Here is a 16933-nt window from a genome sequence, read left to right as displayed (position 1 = left end):
CAGGCATGGTGGCTCATGCCTGTAATCCCCGCACTTTGGAGGCCAAGGCGGGTGGATCATCTGAGGTCAGGAGTTCAAGACCAGCCTGGCCAATATGGCAAAACCTCGTCTCTACTAAACATACAAAAATTAGCCAGGCATGGTTGCAGGTACCTGTAATCCCAGCTACTCGGGAGGCTGGGGCAGCAGAATTGTTTGAACCTCGGAGGCGGAGGTTGCAGTGAGCTGAGATCGCGCCATTGCATTCCAGCCTGGGTGACAGAGCAAGACTCCGTCTCAAAAAAAAAAAAAAAAAAGGCCGGGCATGTTGGCTCATGCCTGTAATCTCAGCCCTTTGGGAGGCCAAGGCAGGCGAATCACGAGGTCAGGAGTTCGAGACCAGCCTGGTCAAGAAAGTGAAACCTCATCTCTACTAAAAATACAAAAATTAGCTGGGCATGGTGGCGTGTGCCTGTGGTCCCAGCTACTCAGGAGGCTAAGGCAGGAGAATTGCTTGAACCCGGGAGGTGGAGGTTGCAGTGAGCCGAGATCGCACCACTGCACTCCAGCTTGGGCAACAGAGTGAGACACTGTCTCAACAAAAAAAGAAAGACGGTGAGACCAATTTAAAAAAATGAAGCCCAAGGCAGTAAATAATTGTATACTTTTTTTTTTTTTCCAGGAATGGTGGTTAGGTAAAAAATATGCTAAGATAAATATGGATCCTAATCACAACCATCCACGCTTATAACCAACCTATGCAGGTTTTACCTTCGTTTGCCTTAAGCATACCTGCCCATTTGCCTTCTTCCTATTATTTTCAAATGTAATATGAACTTATAAGTATTGTATGTGTCACCTTAATATTTAATTCTTTTGCCACTAGACTTGGCTTGAGAGGGAGACGGCATTTATTTTTCTGAAAAAAGGACTGTACTCGTTCCATACTTCTTTGGAGAACAACCTATAGAAAGAGATGTGATACTGTAAGTACATAATGCAAATGAAGATCTATTTTTCAGACAAGTTATGCTGTGGATATAATTCATAAAATGCCCAGTTGTCAAATGGTCAAAAAAAGGTTGTTACTAAAGAGAGTTAATTTTTACTACAAAACTAGAATGGCCAAAGGCTATAAATATAGCGAGCAAAGGTACATTTGGCCAACCAATGTATACAAAAATGTTAAAGCTCACTAATAGTAAAAGAAATAGAAACCAAACAAAAATGAGCGCAATTTTTCACCTATCAAATGAAAATTTAAAACAAAATCCTGTGTTAGAAAACAATTTCATAATTTATTGGTAGGGAGAGAGGTGTACACAGGTGTAGCTTCTTTTGTAGAGCAATGTAACAACTATTATAACTACAAATATATGTTGCTCTTGACTCAGCTATTTCACCTGTAGGAATTTTCTGAAAGAAATACTAGCAAAGAAGTAAAAATGTACACACCAACCAAAGTTCGTCGCAGTATTGTTTAGTAAAGAGAAAATAGGTAAACAATGTATATAGAGGTAATAGTTTATAATTAAGATTGTATGTAATACTTCCCCAAATTAATCTATAGTTCTTATCAAAATTCCAACTGCCTTTTTGCAGCAATGGATACATGGTTCCTAAAATTAATATGAAATTGCAAGTGTCCCTTGAATAGCCAAAATAATAATGAAAAAGAACAAAGTAGGAGGACTCACATTGTCCAATTTCAAAACTTACTACAAAACTATGGTAATTTAAAAAAGTATAGGCTGGGTGGATGGCCCACACCTGTAATCCTAGGACTTTGGGAGGCCAAAATAGGAGGACTGCTTGAGCCCAGGAGTTCAAGACCAGCCTGGGCAACATGGCAAAACCCTGTCCCTCCAAGGAAAAAAAAAAAAAAAAAAAGCCAGCAAACACCTGTGATCCCAGCTACTTGGGAGGCTGAAGCGGGAAAATCACTTGAGCCCAGGAGGTTGAGGCTGTCGTGAATAGTGATCACACCACTGCACTCCAGCCTGGGCAACAGAGACCTTGTCTCAAGGAAAAAGGAAAAAAAAAAAAAAACAACCAAATATAGCATATGGATAGACATATAGATGAATGAAATAGAATTGAGAGTCTAGAAATAAACCCATATATGTGGTCAACTTTTTTTTTTATTTAAAAAATTTTAACAGAACACTTCGTGAATTTGCATGTAATCCTTGTGTAAAGGCCATGCTAATCTTCTCTGTATCATTCCAATTTTAGTGTATGTGTTGCCGAAGCAAGCACAGGATCAACTGATTTTTGACATATATGCCAAAACCATTCAAGAGGAAGGAGGGGGTCTCTTTAACAAATGGTGCTGTAGACAACTGGATAACCTCATTCAAAAGAATAAAGTTGGGCCTCTACTTCATACCACATACCAAAATTAACTCAAAATGGACCAAAGATCTAACCATAAGAGCTAAAACTAGAAAAGCTTAGAAAAAAACACAGGTGAACATCTTTATGGCATTAGATTTGATGATGGATTCTTAGATATGACACTAAAACCATGAGCCACAAAAGAAAAAAACAGATAAAATGGACTTCATTAAAGTTAAACATTTCTGTATTAATATATTAAAGGACACTATTAAGGAAGTAAAAAGACAACTGCAGAATGAAAAAAATATTTGCAAATAGTGTATGTGATAAAGGTCTAGTATCCGAAATATATAAATAACGCTTACAACTCAACAACAAAAAGACAGTCTAATTTAAAATGGACAAAGGACTTTGAATAGATATTTCTCCAAAGAAGAAATACGAATGGCCAACAAACATATGAGAATGTGCTCAATATCATTAGTCACTAGGGAAATTCAAATCAAAACCACAACGAAACACTGCTTCACACCCACTAGAATGGCTATAATCAAAAACCAGGAAAAAAAACAATGTTGGTGAGGATGTGGTGAAACTGGAACCCTTCTATATTGCTGGTGGGAATGTAAAATGATATAGCTGCTACAGACAATAATTCTAATGATTCCCCAAAAAATTAAGTAGAGAACTACCACATGACCTAGCTATGCCATTCTTAAGTGAAAACAATTGTTTAAACAAAAATTTATACGTGAATATTCATAGCAGTATTATTCTTTTTTTTTTTTTTTGAGACGGAGTCTCGCTCTGTCACCTAGGCCGGAGTGCAGTGGCGCAATCTCGGCTCACTGCAAGCTCCGCCTCCTGGGTTCACGCCATTCTCCTGCCTCAGCCTCCCAAGTAGCTGGGACTACAGGTGCCCGCCACCATGCCTGGCTAATTTTTTGTATTTTTAGTAGAGATGGGGTTTCACCTTCTTAACCAGGATGGTCTTGATCTCCTGACCTCGTGATCTGCCTGCCTGGGTCTCCCAAAGTGCTGAGATTACAGGTGTGAGCCACCGTGCCCAGCCAGCAGTATTATTATTAATAGTCAAAAAGTGGAAACAACCCAAATGTCCACCAACTGATGAATGTTTAAACAAAATGTGGTATATCCACACAATGGAATATTATTCAACCAAAAACGGCATGTAGTAAACATGCTGGAACATAGATGAACTCTGAAAACTTCATGCTAAGTGAAAGAAACTAGATAGAAAAGGCCATGAAGTGTCCAGAATATTCATATAGAAGTACAGACGTATCCATATTGACAGAAAACAGTTTAGCAGCTGGGAGGGGAAAATGGGGACATGCTTTCTTTCTGGTGTGATGAAAATACTGTGGACTTTGATAATGGAGATAAAGGAATTCAAGAAAACAATTTTCATCAGAAAGGAATAAATAAGCATGGAAATAAATAAGCATGGGAAAATCACTGATTTTAACAGGTTGTGAAATATGTTCCTATATATTTTAAACAATCTTTGAATTTATCTGCCCCAAATAGCATGGGTATAGTTAGAGTTCTACTGGGAGTCTACCAATAAAGAGTAGCAACTTAATCAGTCAGCACCATAAAGATCCTTCCTTTAACATCGACACATTTATATTACCTTTTATGGGTACATACCTGTCTGGCTGATCCACTTGCCTGCCTTACTTTTTCTGCTACTCCTCCTAAAAGCTGTACAAGTTTCGTCTGTTTTAGAAGTTCTTCTCTAAGTCGTTTTCCTCCTACTGACAGGAGAGCACCCAAAACATGTTCGTATCGGGTACTAAACTGTACATCATGCAGGGCATCTTTGAGAAGCCTAATACAGCAAAATATTTATGTTAGTCACTTCTAAGAACTAGGTGAACCTCTTGGAAAAATAAGTTCAATTTTTTTTTTTTTTTTTTTTTGAGACCAGGTCTGGCTCTGTTGCCCAGGCTGGAGTCCAGTGGTGTGATCTTGCCTCACTGCAACCTCCACCTCCCAGGCTCAAGCAATCCTCCCACCTCAGCATCCCAACTAGCTGGGACTACAGGCACACACCACCATGTTCGGCTAATTTTTTTTGTATGTTTGGTAGAGATGAGGTTTCACCATGTTGCTCAGGCTGATCTCAATCTGCTGAGATCAAGCGATCCACTAGCTTCAGCCTCCCAAAGTGCTGGGATTACAGGCATGAGCCATCACGCTTGGCCTCAATTTTTGATAACCAGAAATTTATTTTAAGCTACATAAGCAAGTCAAAACCCATTCATTATTATAGAGCTATAAGATACCAAATTTTTGCAATGAGGGTTTTCAAATTTTTGCATTAGAGGGTAAATTTAGCTCCTTTAAAAATAATAACTTCAATAAAATATCTGGTATCCACAATAAGTAGTGTGGCATGCCATTTAGACTTACAGAGTATGGCATTTCTATAAATTCTAGGAATGGAAATACTGTAATTAATAGAATTTAAATCTTACCAATATAAATTGTGTGCTATCTGGATATTTCCCAATGCCCTGGACAGAAGGAATTGCACTAATGGACTATTCAAGTAAATTTCGTATTTCAAAGCCTACACGTAAAACAAAGTAAGAATTATTAGTGGTCCGTCCCCATGCTAAATTGTTCCAATAAAACTATCAAAAGAGAAACTATATAAAGCAAGTATTACTCTTACTGATGGAAGATGATACTTATAAAAATTAGATAGATGAATTAACCTATGCCAAATGAATAAATCAAGCACAAAAGTATAGAATAACATTCGTTAGCTATGTTCAACTCACCAGTAAAGAAAAATCAAGGAAAAGCTCAAGTCTGGTTTGTTCTAAAAAGTCCGAAAACTAAAAATACAGGTACCTGTATACAATATTCAAATGTGGCAGATGACAATAGTGGGAAAAAATTCACACTAAATCCAAATGCAATGCCCCTCAGTGTTCCCACACTACAAAACTACCTTTAACCTAAACAGAAGGGGGATCCCTTAGCAAGTTCCCATCAAAAACTAGAGTGAAAGTATAAAGGGAGGTAATCTAGTAAAAAAACTCACTTGTACAAACTGTGGAAGAAGATCTGTTAGCTCATCATCACTAATAGCCTCAATCCAGGTCACAGCTAGGGATCTTACTTCCTGATCAGCAAATCTAGAAGATTACCATAAAACCAAGATTGGACAGTGATTTCTTTCCAGTGAAGCTCTATTTCCTGAAAACACAATCTCAATCTGGTCCTGACAAAGAACACTAAGATATCTCTTTTATTCAAAAGCAATGTATGCCTTCTTTTTGTAAGAAGACAATCTTATTGTGCTATACAGATTCAATTTAGGGATTATTTAGGAGTCTTTTTTTGGGGGGGAGGATGGAGTCCCGCTCTGTTGCCCAGGCTGGAGTGCAGTGGCGCGATCTCAGCTCACTGCAAGCTCCGCCTCCCGGGTTCACGCCATTCTCCTGCCTCAGCCTCCCTAGTAGCTGGGACTACAGGCGCCCACCATGCCAGGCTAATTTTTTCTAGTTTTTAGTAGAGATGGGGTTTCACTGTGTTAGCCAGGATGGTCTCGATCTCCTGACCTTGTGATCCGCCTGCCTCGGCCTCCCAAAGTCCTGGGATTACAGGCGTGAGCCACCGCGCCTGGCCTATTTAGGAATCTTAAGTTTACAAAAATTAATTTTGGCCCACATCATAAAAATATAAATTATTCAAAATTTACAACCTAACCCTTTCTTGAGGCTAGTTCTAAAGGACATGAAATGCTTTACTGACAACTTCAATGCAGAAGATATGTTTTTACAAATATACATTTACACATTTGCATTATATTGAATTGCTTTCATGTTAAAAGGAAAGGAAATACTTCTGGCAACATACCTTAATGGAAAAACTGACAATAAAACAATAGCAAATAAATGTATTTGACTTACTTTGAATCAAGAAGTTCCAATGCAATTAGTGGGTACAATGGAGGCCACTGGTGAAGTAATGAGTAAGTTTTGGCAAGATTAACCCACTTCCAGTTTGGGGCACTTGCTAATATTTTAGGAAGACAATTTGGGTGTTTGAAGCAATAATAACGTTTCTCCCATAAAAAAGCTTTATCTTCTTTAGAAAGTCTGCAGATATAATAGAATTAAATTACTTCTCAGTGATAGCATAATGATATAATCTCGATTAAAAATATAAAGAAGAAATTTATTTATTTGGGACAGCTACTTCTTCATAAAATCATTAATACTAATTTGGAATAGAAAAATGCAATGTACGGCAAATACCAGTAATTAATGCTAATCTGGGAACTGAAAGAAATGACTATGTCTTGATAAAAGAGCCTTAGTTATGAAAATGAAGGATAATTCAGTATAATAAAAATTTATTGAGCTCTAATGAGATGCCAGGCACTAGAAATCAGGCTGAAAAAGCAGATCCCACCCTAAGAGACAGCAAGGATTTCATCCATTTCATACAAATAAAATCGAATGCTATGGAAAAAAAAAATACTACTATAAAATTTTGGAACATATTTATACAGTTCAATTGAGAAATACTCAAAATGAAAAAGGACTTGAAGATCCTAATTGTTTTAAGCTTAATCACAAATGTTTACATGAATGAAATGTTTCACTATTTTACTATCCATCTATATATATATAGCCTCCCAAGTAGCTGGGATTACAGGTGTGTGCCACCATCTCAGCCTCCCAAAGTGCTGGGATTATAGGCGTCAGCCACCACGTTCAGTCTATAATCTCATTTTTAATAGTTACATGGTTCTGTACCAGATAAATGTGTCTTAATTTATATATATATATGTGTATATATATTCATTTCATGTGGAGTAATGAAAAAATTCAAATACTGAAAAAGGTACATAGTGAAATTTCTCTCCTTCTAATTCCCCTCCCAAGAGGCAAACACCTAAGCTTGTATGATCTTCCAGAGATAGTTTATTCATACAAAGGCACAAATGTGGATATATGTAGATCCTCTTTTTTCCTTTATTTTCATGGTAATAACACTATATACACGATTCTACTCCTGGTTTTCTTCAGCTAACCTATTTTAAACATTAGTACATACAACTATAATCTCATTTTTATTTATTTTTATTTTATTTATTTTTGAGACGGAGTCTCACTCTGTCACCCAAGCTGGAGTGCAGTGGCGCGATCTCGGCTCACTGCAACCTCTGCCTCCCGGGTTCAAGTGATTCTCCTGCCTCAGCCTCCCAAGTAGCTGGGATTACAGGTGTGTGCCACCATCTCAGCCTCCCAAAGTGCTGGGATTATAAGCGTCAGCCACCACGTTCAGTCTATAATCTCATTTTTAATAGTTACATGGTTCTGTACCAGATAAATGTGTCTTAATTTAATCCCTATTGATGGACATTTCCAATCAATTTTTCTTTTCTTTTTTTTTTTTTGAGACAGGGTGTTCTCTGTTGCCCAGGCTGCAGTGCAGTGATGAGATCACGGATCACTGCAGCCTCGACCTCCTGTGCTCAAGCAATTCTCCCACCTCAGCCTCCTGAGTAGCTGGGACTACAGATGCACAACACTGTGCCTGGCTACTTTTAATTTTTTTGTAGAGACAGGGTCTCACTATATTGTCAGGGTTGGTCTCCAACTCCTGGGCTCAGGTAATCCTCCCATCTCAGCCTCCCGAAGTGTCAAGAGTACAGGCATGAGCCACCACGCCTAGTCTCCAAACAGTTTTTCAATAATCCAAATAAATATTGCAGTGAATATTCTTGTCTCCATAAGAAAATATAAAAGAGTTTTATATAAATGGAAATGGCATTGCTGGGTCACAGAATATACACGTTACAACCTTGTAGATTTTGCCAAATTGCTCTCCAAAGGAGACGTAGCTTTTTGTACTTCTGCAAATGTGTAATTCCCATTTTATATATCCTTATCAATACTTTTAACAAAGTATTTTAATTTTTGCCACTCTGATGTGTTAGATGGTATCTTGAATTAATTTATATTTCCTTGATTACTGAGAAATTGAACATCTTTTCAGATTGTTTAAAAGCATTGTATTTTTCTAAAAAAATTGCTTGTTCATACTTAGTCTCCTTGACTACTGAGTTGTTGGTTTTAATCTTATTAATAAGAAGTTCTTTACAGTTAAAAAAACTCTTGATATTTATTGTAAATATAGTTGCCAGTCTATTGTTTGCTTTTTGTTTAAGTAAAAAGGTTTGACTTGACAAATTTCTAAACTTTTATGCAGTTATATAGTCTTTTTATATAATTTTAAAAATAAGTTAAATACTAGCTGGCCCTCGAGACAAAAATTTTGTAGATTATTTAAAAAAAAAAAAGGAAAAAAAGTAAATAGAAAACTTTCCACACCAAGAAAGCTGATAAATCATGAACAGAATCAGGATATTTAATGTAAGCCTTAACTTGACCTTTACATTATAGGAGATACTTAGCCCAAAACAGAATAAACAGAGCATACCCAAGTGATGAGTCTTTATGAAGAATATCAAGAAGTTTCCCTTTTATATCATTCTCTAGTGTTTCTAAGTTATGTTGCTGTATAATGCTTCTGTCAACTTGAGGAGTTGTATAAATTACATCAAATGCAGGAGAAGGAAAATCAACCTTTAAAATTTAACAGAAATTGATCAAATTAGAGTCTACATATTTGTCACATTAACCTCTTTGTCTTTAAGACAATAGATTTTTTCTTAGCAATCAGGGTGTATTTACATTGAATATTAAATTAATGCTTCTTGTTGCAATTGATTACCATTGTTGGTAATTCTCAATAGCACAAACATATTTCTTGGGATGAGTACAGTGCATGTTTTACTGCTTCTCAGAAATATTGATATTAAAATAGAAGATAGATCCTGAGATTAAAACAAGATCAGTTAGGTTGCTTTAATAACCCAAGTCATGGTATACGCACACACATTTTATGAAGAAATTTCAATTTACACTTCTCTACATGTCAAGAAGTAACCATTACCTGTAGCACTATTCTTTCCATGACATATCCTTTTTTGGTAACTGTTCCAGGAACAGAATTTGTATGTGATGAAGTCCAAAGGTATAGAAGTTTAGTTCCACATGTTAAAAACCTTCATAGATGTAAAAAGAATAATGTGATTTTCATTTTAAAAATTAATTCAAAATTCACAACACATGTAATGAATTTGAAAAGTTAGTATTAGATCAACTAAATAAAAAGGATACTTTTAAGAACATATCAGAAGGATTCACTCTCCACATTGTACCGAAACTTTTTAGGTGTAGGGTAAATATTGAAGTGTAGGGTGAGAACAAAGAGAGGGATAATTAAAGGACATTATCTTGGGGAAAATGGTGTTGAGGACAGAACACAAAAAATGTTAAGGACTCAGAAAACAACTTCTATAAATAGGAAGGTTAAGAATAGTCTTTGAAGATTTTCTACAAAGAAATACATCATCAAGGTGGTGGTCTGGATTACAGAACTGCTTGCTGACTTTAATCATTAGATCAAAAATACATGCCAAAGAAAACAAAACAAGTTTTTTTGTTTTGTTTTGAGACAGGGTCTTGCTGTCACCCAGGCTGGAGTGTAGTAGCACAACTATGGCTCAGTGCAGCCTTGACCTCCCTGGGCTCAAGATGATTCTTCCACCGCAGCCTCCCAAGTAGCTAGGACTACAGGCACATGCCACCATGCTCAGCTAATTCTTGTTTTTTGTTTTTTTTTTTTGTAGAGAAGGGGTTTCACTATGTTGCCCAAGCTCATTTTGAACTCCTAAGGCTCATGTGATCTGCCTGCCCCAGCCTCCCAAAGTTCTGGGATTACAGGCATGAACCATCACACCTGGCCAGATATGAGAAGTTTTATCTGTTTCTAGACTAGGGGTCTGCCAACTTTTTCTATAAAGAGCCAGAGAGTAAATATTTTGGGCTTTGTGGACCATACAGTCTCTGCTGCAAGACTAAATTCTGCTGTTGTAGTTCAAATTTGCCATGAACAACACATAAATGTATATGCATGCTATGCTCTAACAAACTGTATTTGTATCTATAAAAAGAAGCAATGGGCTCAAGTATGCTGACCCCTGCCCTAGACTACTAATTTGTGGCCTACTCAATCAAAACATTCTTTCAAAGATATTGACATATCTTTACACAGATGAAATTTCTGAAAAACAACATAAGATATACAAAAGCAGAAAACTATAAAGTTTGTCAAATATTTGTTCATTTTATTCAAACAGCAAATATCTTTACCAAAACTAGACTCCAGTTTTAAGATTTTCTCTTGACAAACAGGCTTTGAATCTTTGATACATTGTAATCCATCTCATATATATGGGGACAGGGTCTCACTCTGCCGCCCTGCTTGGAATGCAGTGGTGTGATCACAGCTCACTGCAGCCTTGAACTCCTGAGCTTCTGGAATTACAAGTGTGAGCCACCACACCGGGCTATAGTCCATTATGTCTAAGAACCACCCTTACTTCCAACTAGACTTAAGGCAAATCCTGATATTATTTCATCTATAAATACTGTTACATATCGCTAAAAAATAAAGTTTCCTGTAATAAGTACAATACCATTATCCCTCCTAAAAGAATTAACAATAATTACTTAAGACCATAAAATACCTAGTCACTATTCAAATTTCCCTGATTGTCCCATAAATGATGTTTTTAAAAAACAGTTGATTTGCTTAAAACAAGATCCAAGCAAGGCCTAACACTTGCATTTGGATGTCTCTCTTTTTTTTTTTGAGACGGAGTCTTGCTCTGTCGCCCAGAGTGGAGTACAGTGGCACAATACATTTGGATGTCTTTTTAAACATCTTTTAATTCAGGGTCAGCAAACTCCAACCTGCCTTTACAAAGTTTATTTATAGCCACGTGTAAACTGGCCTTTACACCTGGCTTTGTAAGTAAACTTTTACCAGACACAGCCATGCTCATTAGTTTATGTACTGTCTATGACTGCTTTTGCATTTGTGACAAGAGTCTATAAGGTCTGCAAAGCCTAAACTACTTTTATCTGGCACCCTTTACAGAAAAAGTTCGTTAACTCTTGTTTAGTCTCCTTCTCTTTTTTTCTCCACTTGCTATTTATTTGTTGATGATACCAGGCCTTTTGTTCTGTAGAATTTTCCATATCCTGAATTTTGCTGGTTATACTCCTCCGGTGTCATTTAACATGTCCTCCTGTATTTTCCACACAGAAGAAGTTAGACCTAGAGGCCTGATTTGATTCAGATTTAGTTCTTTGGCAAGAATACTTACTATTTCGCAGTTGGTATTGTATACCACTTCTTATCCTATCAAATTAAAAGGTACACATTGTTTGTGTTATCTCTCTGTGATGTTACTATTGATCAGTTTAGTTCAAGTGCTATCAGTTTAAGCCATCAATTATGAAGTTGCAGAAAAACTATGTAATGGTTTCAGGAAGGCATTTTCACAGACTGTAAGGTTTTAAAACAAAAAAGGCGGTACTGATGATCACTGCTTAGATCAACAGTTCTCAATTGGGAGTGATTTTCCTTCCAGCAGACATTTGGTAATTTGCAAATAATTTTGGTTGTAAACTGAGGGGGACAACTGGCATTTAGTGGGTAGAATCTAGGGATGCCGCTGAACATCCTACAATGCACAAAACAGTCTTCCACAACGAAAAATTATTTGGCCTGAAATGTCAATATTGCCAAGATTGAGAAACCCTAGCCAAAATCTATTATTTCAGCATGGGTTGCAAAATTATAATATTCTAGATCTATCATTCCTTCTGCATCTATTATCTAAAGATTTTCTTTTTTTCTTTTTTTTTTTTTTTTGAGAGGGAGTCTTGCTCTGTCACCCAGGCTGGAGTATAGTGGCGCAATCTTGGCTCACTGCAACCTCCGTCTCCCGGGTTCAAGCAACTCTCCTGTCTCAGCCTCCCAAGTAGCTGGGACTACAGTCACGAGCCACCATACCTGGCTAACTTTTTTGTATTTTTAGTACAGACAGGGTTTTGTCATATTGGCTAGAGTTGTCTCAAACTCCCGCCTCGGCTTCCCAAAGTGTTGGGATTACAGGCCTGAGCCACCATAACAGGCTAAAGATTTTCTATAAAAAAAAGTTGTCATATCAATTACTGCTAGGCGCGGTGGCTCACGCCTGTAATCCCAGCACTTGGGAGGCCGAGGAAGGTGGATCACTCGAGGCCAAGAGTTTGTGACCAACCTGGCCAACATGGCAAAACCCTGTCTCTACCCAAAATACAAAAATTAGCCAGGCGTGATAGCACACACCTGTAATCTCAGTTACTCTGGAGGCTGAGGCATGAGAATCACTTGAACCCAGGAGGCAGAGGTTGCAGTGAGCCGAGATCATGCCACTGCACTCCAGCCTGAGTGACAGAGTGAGACTCCATCTCAAAAAACAAAAACAAAAACAAAAAAAACTTCACTACATAAATTATTTGGTAACCCTCCAAAACAACTGTAAAGGAAAGACAGGTTAACCGCTTAATTCTGTTTATATGCCAGTTTTCAGAAAAATTAGTTAAGAACTCATTTGTGCTGGACATGGTAGCTCACGCCTATAATCTGGGATCAGATGGTGGGAAGATAGATCACTTGAGGCCAGGAGTTTGAGACCAGCCTGAGCAACATAGTGAGACTCCATCCCAAAAAAAAAAAAAAAAAGAAAAGAAAAGTTTTTTAAAAAAGAACTCATTTGTTATTAAGGCTGCATGAAATGCCTTTGAGTCATCTGGCTTCAGTAATAGTGACCACTAGGTCATATAAGATTGTACCTTCAACAGAAATTATTTCATAAAGAATTTCAAGACTAGGATTACTAATCATTATAACACAGTGGTTAACTCGACTATATTATACACTTTGTTTCTCTACATGTACTAATGTAGAGAAACATGTGCTAATGTAGAGAAACAAAGTATAATAATAATCATCATCTCTCTTAATCATCTTCTCTCTTAATTTCTGAGTATTCCTTGAATGCGAAGTCCTAACATTACCTAGGTCGCCTGCACTACTTGGCAGTCTCAAGCTTAATACAATCTATTCACTATTTTAACAGCAGAGTGTTGGATACAAAGTATTTAAATGTCTAGCAGAAGTCAACTGCCCTTCGCTTGACAGTCTCCTGAATTATGAAAGAATATTATATCATTTATCTAACAAAACCATTTATTACTAGACAATAAAAGTGGCAAAATGTAGATAGTTCTCTAATTATGCAAAGACTCCTGGTGCTTTCAAGAGCAGGAAGGTTTTCAGAATTTATTTATAAAAATTAATGATAATGATGAAATTATATTTAACTTTCACATAACTGCTCTCTGACACTAATTTATCAGACAGTGGAGAACACAATTCTTCACAGTATTATCAGCATATTCTATTTTAGAGTAGTAATGTATTATATTTAGCAAAAGGTTCCTAATACACACTATTAATAGTAATCCCTTCAACTGCCTTTCTTTAGCCTTTGGTAGTTCAAAATTATGTCAGATATTAAAATCTGAACCCACCAAAATGTAGAGAACAAAAAATCTTATACTGCCTCCTCGAATATGGGGGAAGTGATTAAAAGAAAGAAAAATATTTTTTAAATAAATGTGTGGTTTTTTTTTCTTTTGGAGATGGAGTGTTGCTCTGTCACCCAGGCTGGAGTCCAGTGGCACAGTCTTGACTCACAGCAACCTCTGCCTCCCAGGCTCAAGCTATTCTCTTGCCTCAGCAACCCAAGTAGCTGGGATTACAGACGTGTGCCACCACATCAGGCTAATTTTTGTATTTTTAGTAGAGATGGGGTTTCCCCATGTTGGCCAGGCTGGTCTCGAACTCCTGACCTCAAGTGATCCACCCTCCCAAAATGCTGGGATTACAGGTGTGAGCCACTGTGCCCAGCCAATAAATGTTATTTTTAAGCACATGGGAAAAGAATATTTCAAGAACAAATTTGTAAAGTCAGTGTTTTGAACATCCTATTATTGTCAACAGATGATTACTGGCAAATCAAATGGGGTATTTGCCATTTAAGAAGGAAAAGTATTAGAGTAGCAGAAATTTTCATTCTCAGTATTTGTTTTATCTTAAGTTAAATAGATTTATTATTAAACCATTTCCCAAATGGTTCCCTTGGAACACAGGGTTTCAAAAGATATATTCTAGAACAACAAAAAAGTGTCATGGTATCAACTAAGTTTGAGTATGTTAATATAGGGTAATAGTTAAGAATGTAGACCCTGTAGCTAAATTGCCTGGTTCAAATCCCAATTCTACCACGTGTTCGCTAAGTGTCCTGGGGAAAGTCACTTAATCTCTGTACTTTGATATCCCCCCCTGTAAAAAGGGATAAGAACACCACTTATTTCATAGAGCAGTTGTGAGAAATACAAGGATACCTGTGTAGCACTCAGATGAATACCTAGCATATAGTAAGTGCTATATAAGTGTTTGTTATTATAGTAAATATATTGTCATAAGACGCAGTTAAATAGGCTTCTTGACTACAAAGCTTTAGGGATGCTTTTTTCTCCTTTTTTAAAAATTTTTCTTTTAGAACTTCAGAGATTTTTTTTTTTTTTTTTTTGCGGCAGGAGGGGAGGGGCTCACTGAAACCTCTGCCTCTGGGTTCAAGTGATTCTTATGCCTCAGCCTACAGAGTAGCTGGGATTATAGGGGTGTGCCTCTAGGCCCAGCTAGCTAATTTTTATATTTTTGGCAGAGATGGGATTTCACCATGTTGGCCAGGCTGGTCTCAAACTCCTGACCTCAAGTGATCTGCCTACCTCGGACACCCAAATTGCTGGGGTTACAAGCATGAGCCACGGAGCCCTGCCTAGAGATGCTTTAATATGCCAGTGTGCATCATCTATTCTCCAGAATGCACCCATGTGCTGAACGTAACATATCCCAAACTTACCCAATTTTTTTTTTTCCTTTGGAAAACTCTTGATCATCTCATGAAACATTATTCCTTAAAACATAATTAAAATATTCAGCTAAAAGGCCAGATAGATTATGCTATCCCAGTGGCTATGAACAGACACCAAGCTCAAAAGAAATTCCTTTACCCCTAAAGATAAGGGAAAGAATCCCTAATAGAGTTTTGCATACTTGTGGGATGTATGGCAATTAAAGACTAGGGACATTTGGCAGTAAGGGATAGATTACTAAAGAGAATTAAGGAAGGGAATAATGTACACCTATAGATTCTCTGAAACTGGAGAAGAGTAGGAAAGAAACAGGAAAAGGGAAAACCAAGTTCTTTGGTTAGTATCAACGGAATTTATAAGACTGTGGTATTATGTCAACAATATAGTGCTTTATATAAATGACAGTCATTGGCTGCTGCTTTTCTCCATGGAACAGTGAGTGGCAAACAAAGCTGTGCATACCTAGTCAGATATGTTCAGACTACAGCAGATTAACTTTTATTTCCTCTAATCCGTGTCTCTGAACTGATCTCTTTTTATCACATTAGAAAAACTGAAGAGGCTCATTCACTCATCTATGTTCCTCCCCTCACCTCCTTGTCATCTAGCCAATTCTGATGTGCAGATGTGTCCATAGTGACTCATCATTACAACTCAGTAATACTTACCGTTTAAAGTCAAAAAGAGGTAAAGAAACTTTGCCCAAAGCTTCTGGTCCCTTTCTCTGCTTATTAGAATCAGGGGAACTTCCACTGCTCTGATTTAAAATTCCAAAAAGAGTAAGGTGAAGAAGTGATTCTAATGGCAATTGTGATATCTGGATGGGAAAAATGATTCTATGGGGGGAAAAATGTATTAATAGAACAAATTAGATTGAATGTGAAATTTAACACTTTAACGAGACTGACAATTTTAGGTATTGTATTTAACCTTTCAAATAATGTTTATTTTGGTATTTTTATTTTATTTTATTGAGACGGCGTTTTTGCTCTGTTGCCCAGGCTGGAGTGCAATGGCACGATCTTGGCTGACGGCAACCCCTGCCTCCTGGGTTCAAGTGATCTCCTGCCTCCGACTCTTGAGTAGCTGGGATTATAGGCACCCGCCACTACGCCTGGCTAATTTTTGTATTTTTAGTAGAGACGGGGTTTCACCACGTTGGCCAGGCTGGTCTCAAACTCCTGACCTCAGGTCATCCACTCGGCCTCCCAAAGTGCTAGGATTACAGGTGTGAGCCACCACACCAGCCTCAAATAATCTTTAATACTGAGTAAACTTTAGCTAAACAGAAGTCTGGCTAACTTGTCCTATTAAAAATTTTAAATAAACAAATTTTATTAACAGTATAAAATTTCAAAATATAACATTTCTTTCTTTAAAGACTTGCAGATGCCTTTGAGATTTCTAGTGTTAATTTCCAGGCAAAATAATATTAGTCATTTTTATTTCCTTTTGGAAAAACCAGATGAATGTTTATGAGAATTTCTGTTTTGGGATATAAGAATGCACACAAACATATATAATAAGTATATACACAAACAGCTTTCCTTCCTCCTTCCTTTCCTCCCTCTCTTCTTTCCCATGAAAAAAAAAAAGTATATACACCAACAGACATATGTTTACCAATGCGTTATTTTTTTTAAGTCTGAAAGAACACT

At 37.1% G+C, this 16933-nt stretch overlaps 1 protein-coding gene and 1 non-coding gene across 3 annotated transcripts in view; both read right to left on the bottom strand.

The window, feature by feature from the left end:
* The window catches only part of PIK3C2A (phosphatidylinositol-4-phosphate 3-kinase catalytic subunit type 2 alpha), a 116313-nt gene that overhangs the window by 24858 nt on the left and 74522 nt on the right, over nucleotides 1-16933 (bottom strand). For both annotated transcript variants that reach the window (XM_025355879.1, XM_025355880.1), the window contains 8 exons: nucleotides 15944-16111; nucleotides 9328-9439; nucleotides 8812-8957; nucleotides 6270-6458; nucleotides 5399-5492; nucleotides 4824-4918; nucleotides 3994-4174; nucleotides 839-943 (listed from right to left, as the gene is read on the bottom strand). In XM_025355879.1, the coding sequence (XP_025211664.1) occupies nucleotides 839-943; nucleotides 3994-4174; nucleotides 4824-4918; nucleotides 5399-5492; nucleotides 6270-6458; nucleotides 8812-8957; nucleotides 9328-9439; nucleotides 15944-16111 (1090 nt within the window). The remainder of the gene's footprint in view (nucleotides 1-838; nucleotides 944-3993; nucleotides 4175-4823; nucleotides 4919-5398; nucleotides 5493-6269; nucleotides 6459-8811; nucleotides 8958-9327; nucleotides 9440-15943; nucleotides 16112-16933) is intronic.
* LOC112607424 lies at nucleotides 2127-2238 on the bottom strand. The gene has a single exon (XR_003115778.1). It is a non-coding gene; the product is annotated as a U6 spliceosomal RNA (small nuclear RNA).

The sequence above is a fragment of the Theropithecus gelada genome, chromosome 14, assembly GCF_003255815.1.
Source record: "Theropithecus gelada isolate Dixy chromosome 14, Tgel_1.0, whole genome shotgun sequence".
NCBI lineage: Eukaryota > Metazoa > Chordata > Mammalia > Primates > Cercopithecidae > Theropithecus > Theropithecus gelada.
This window is presented reverse-complemented; position numbering and strand designations above follow the sequence as displayed.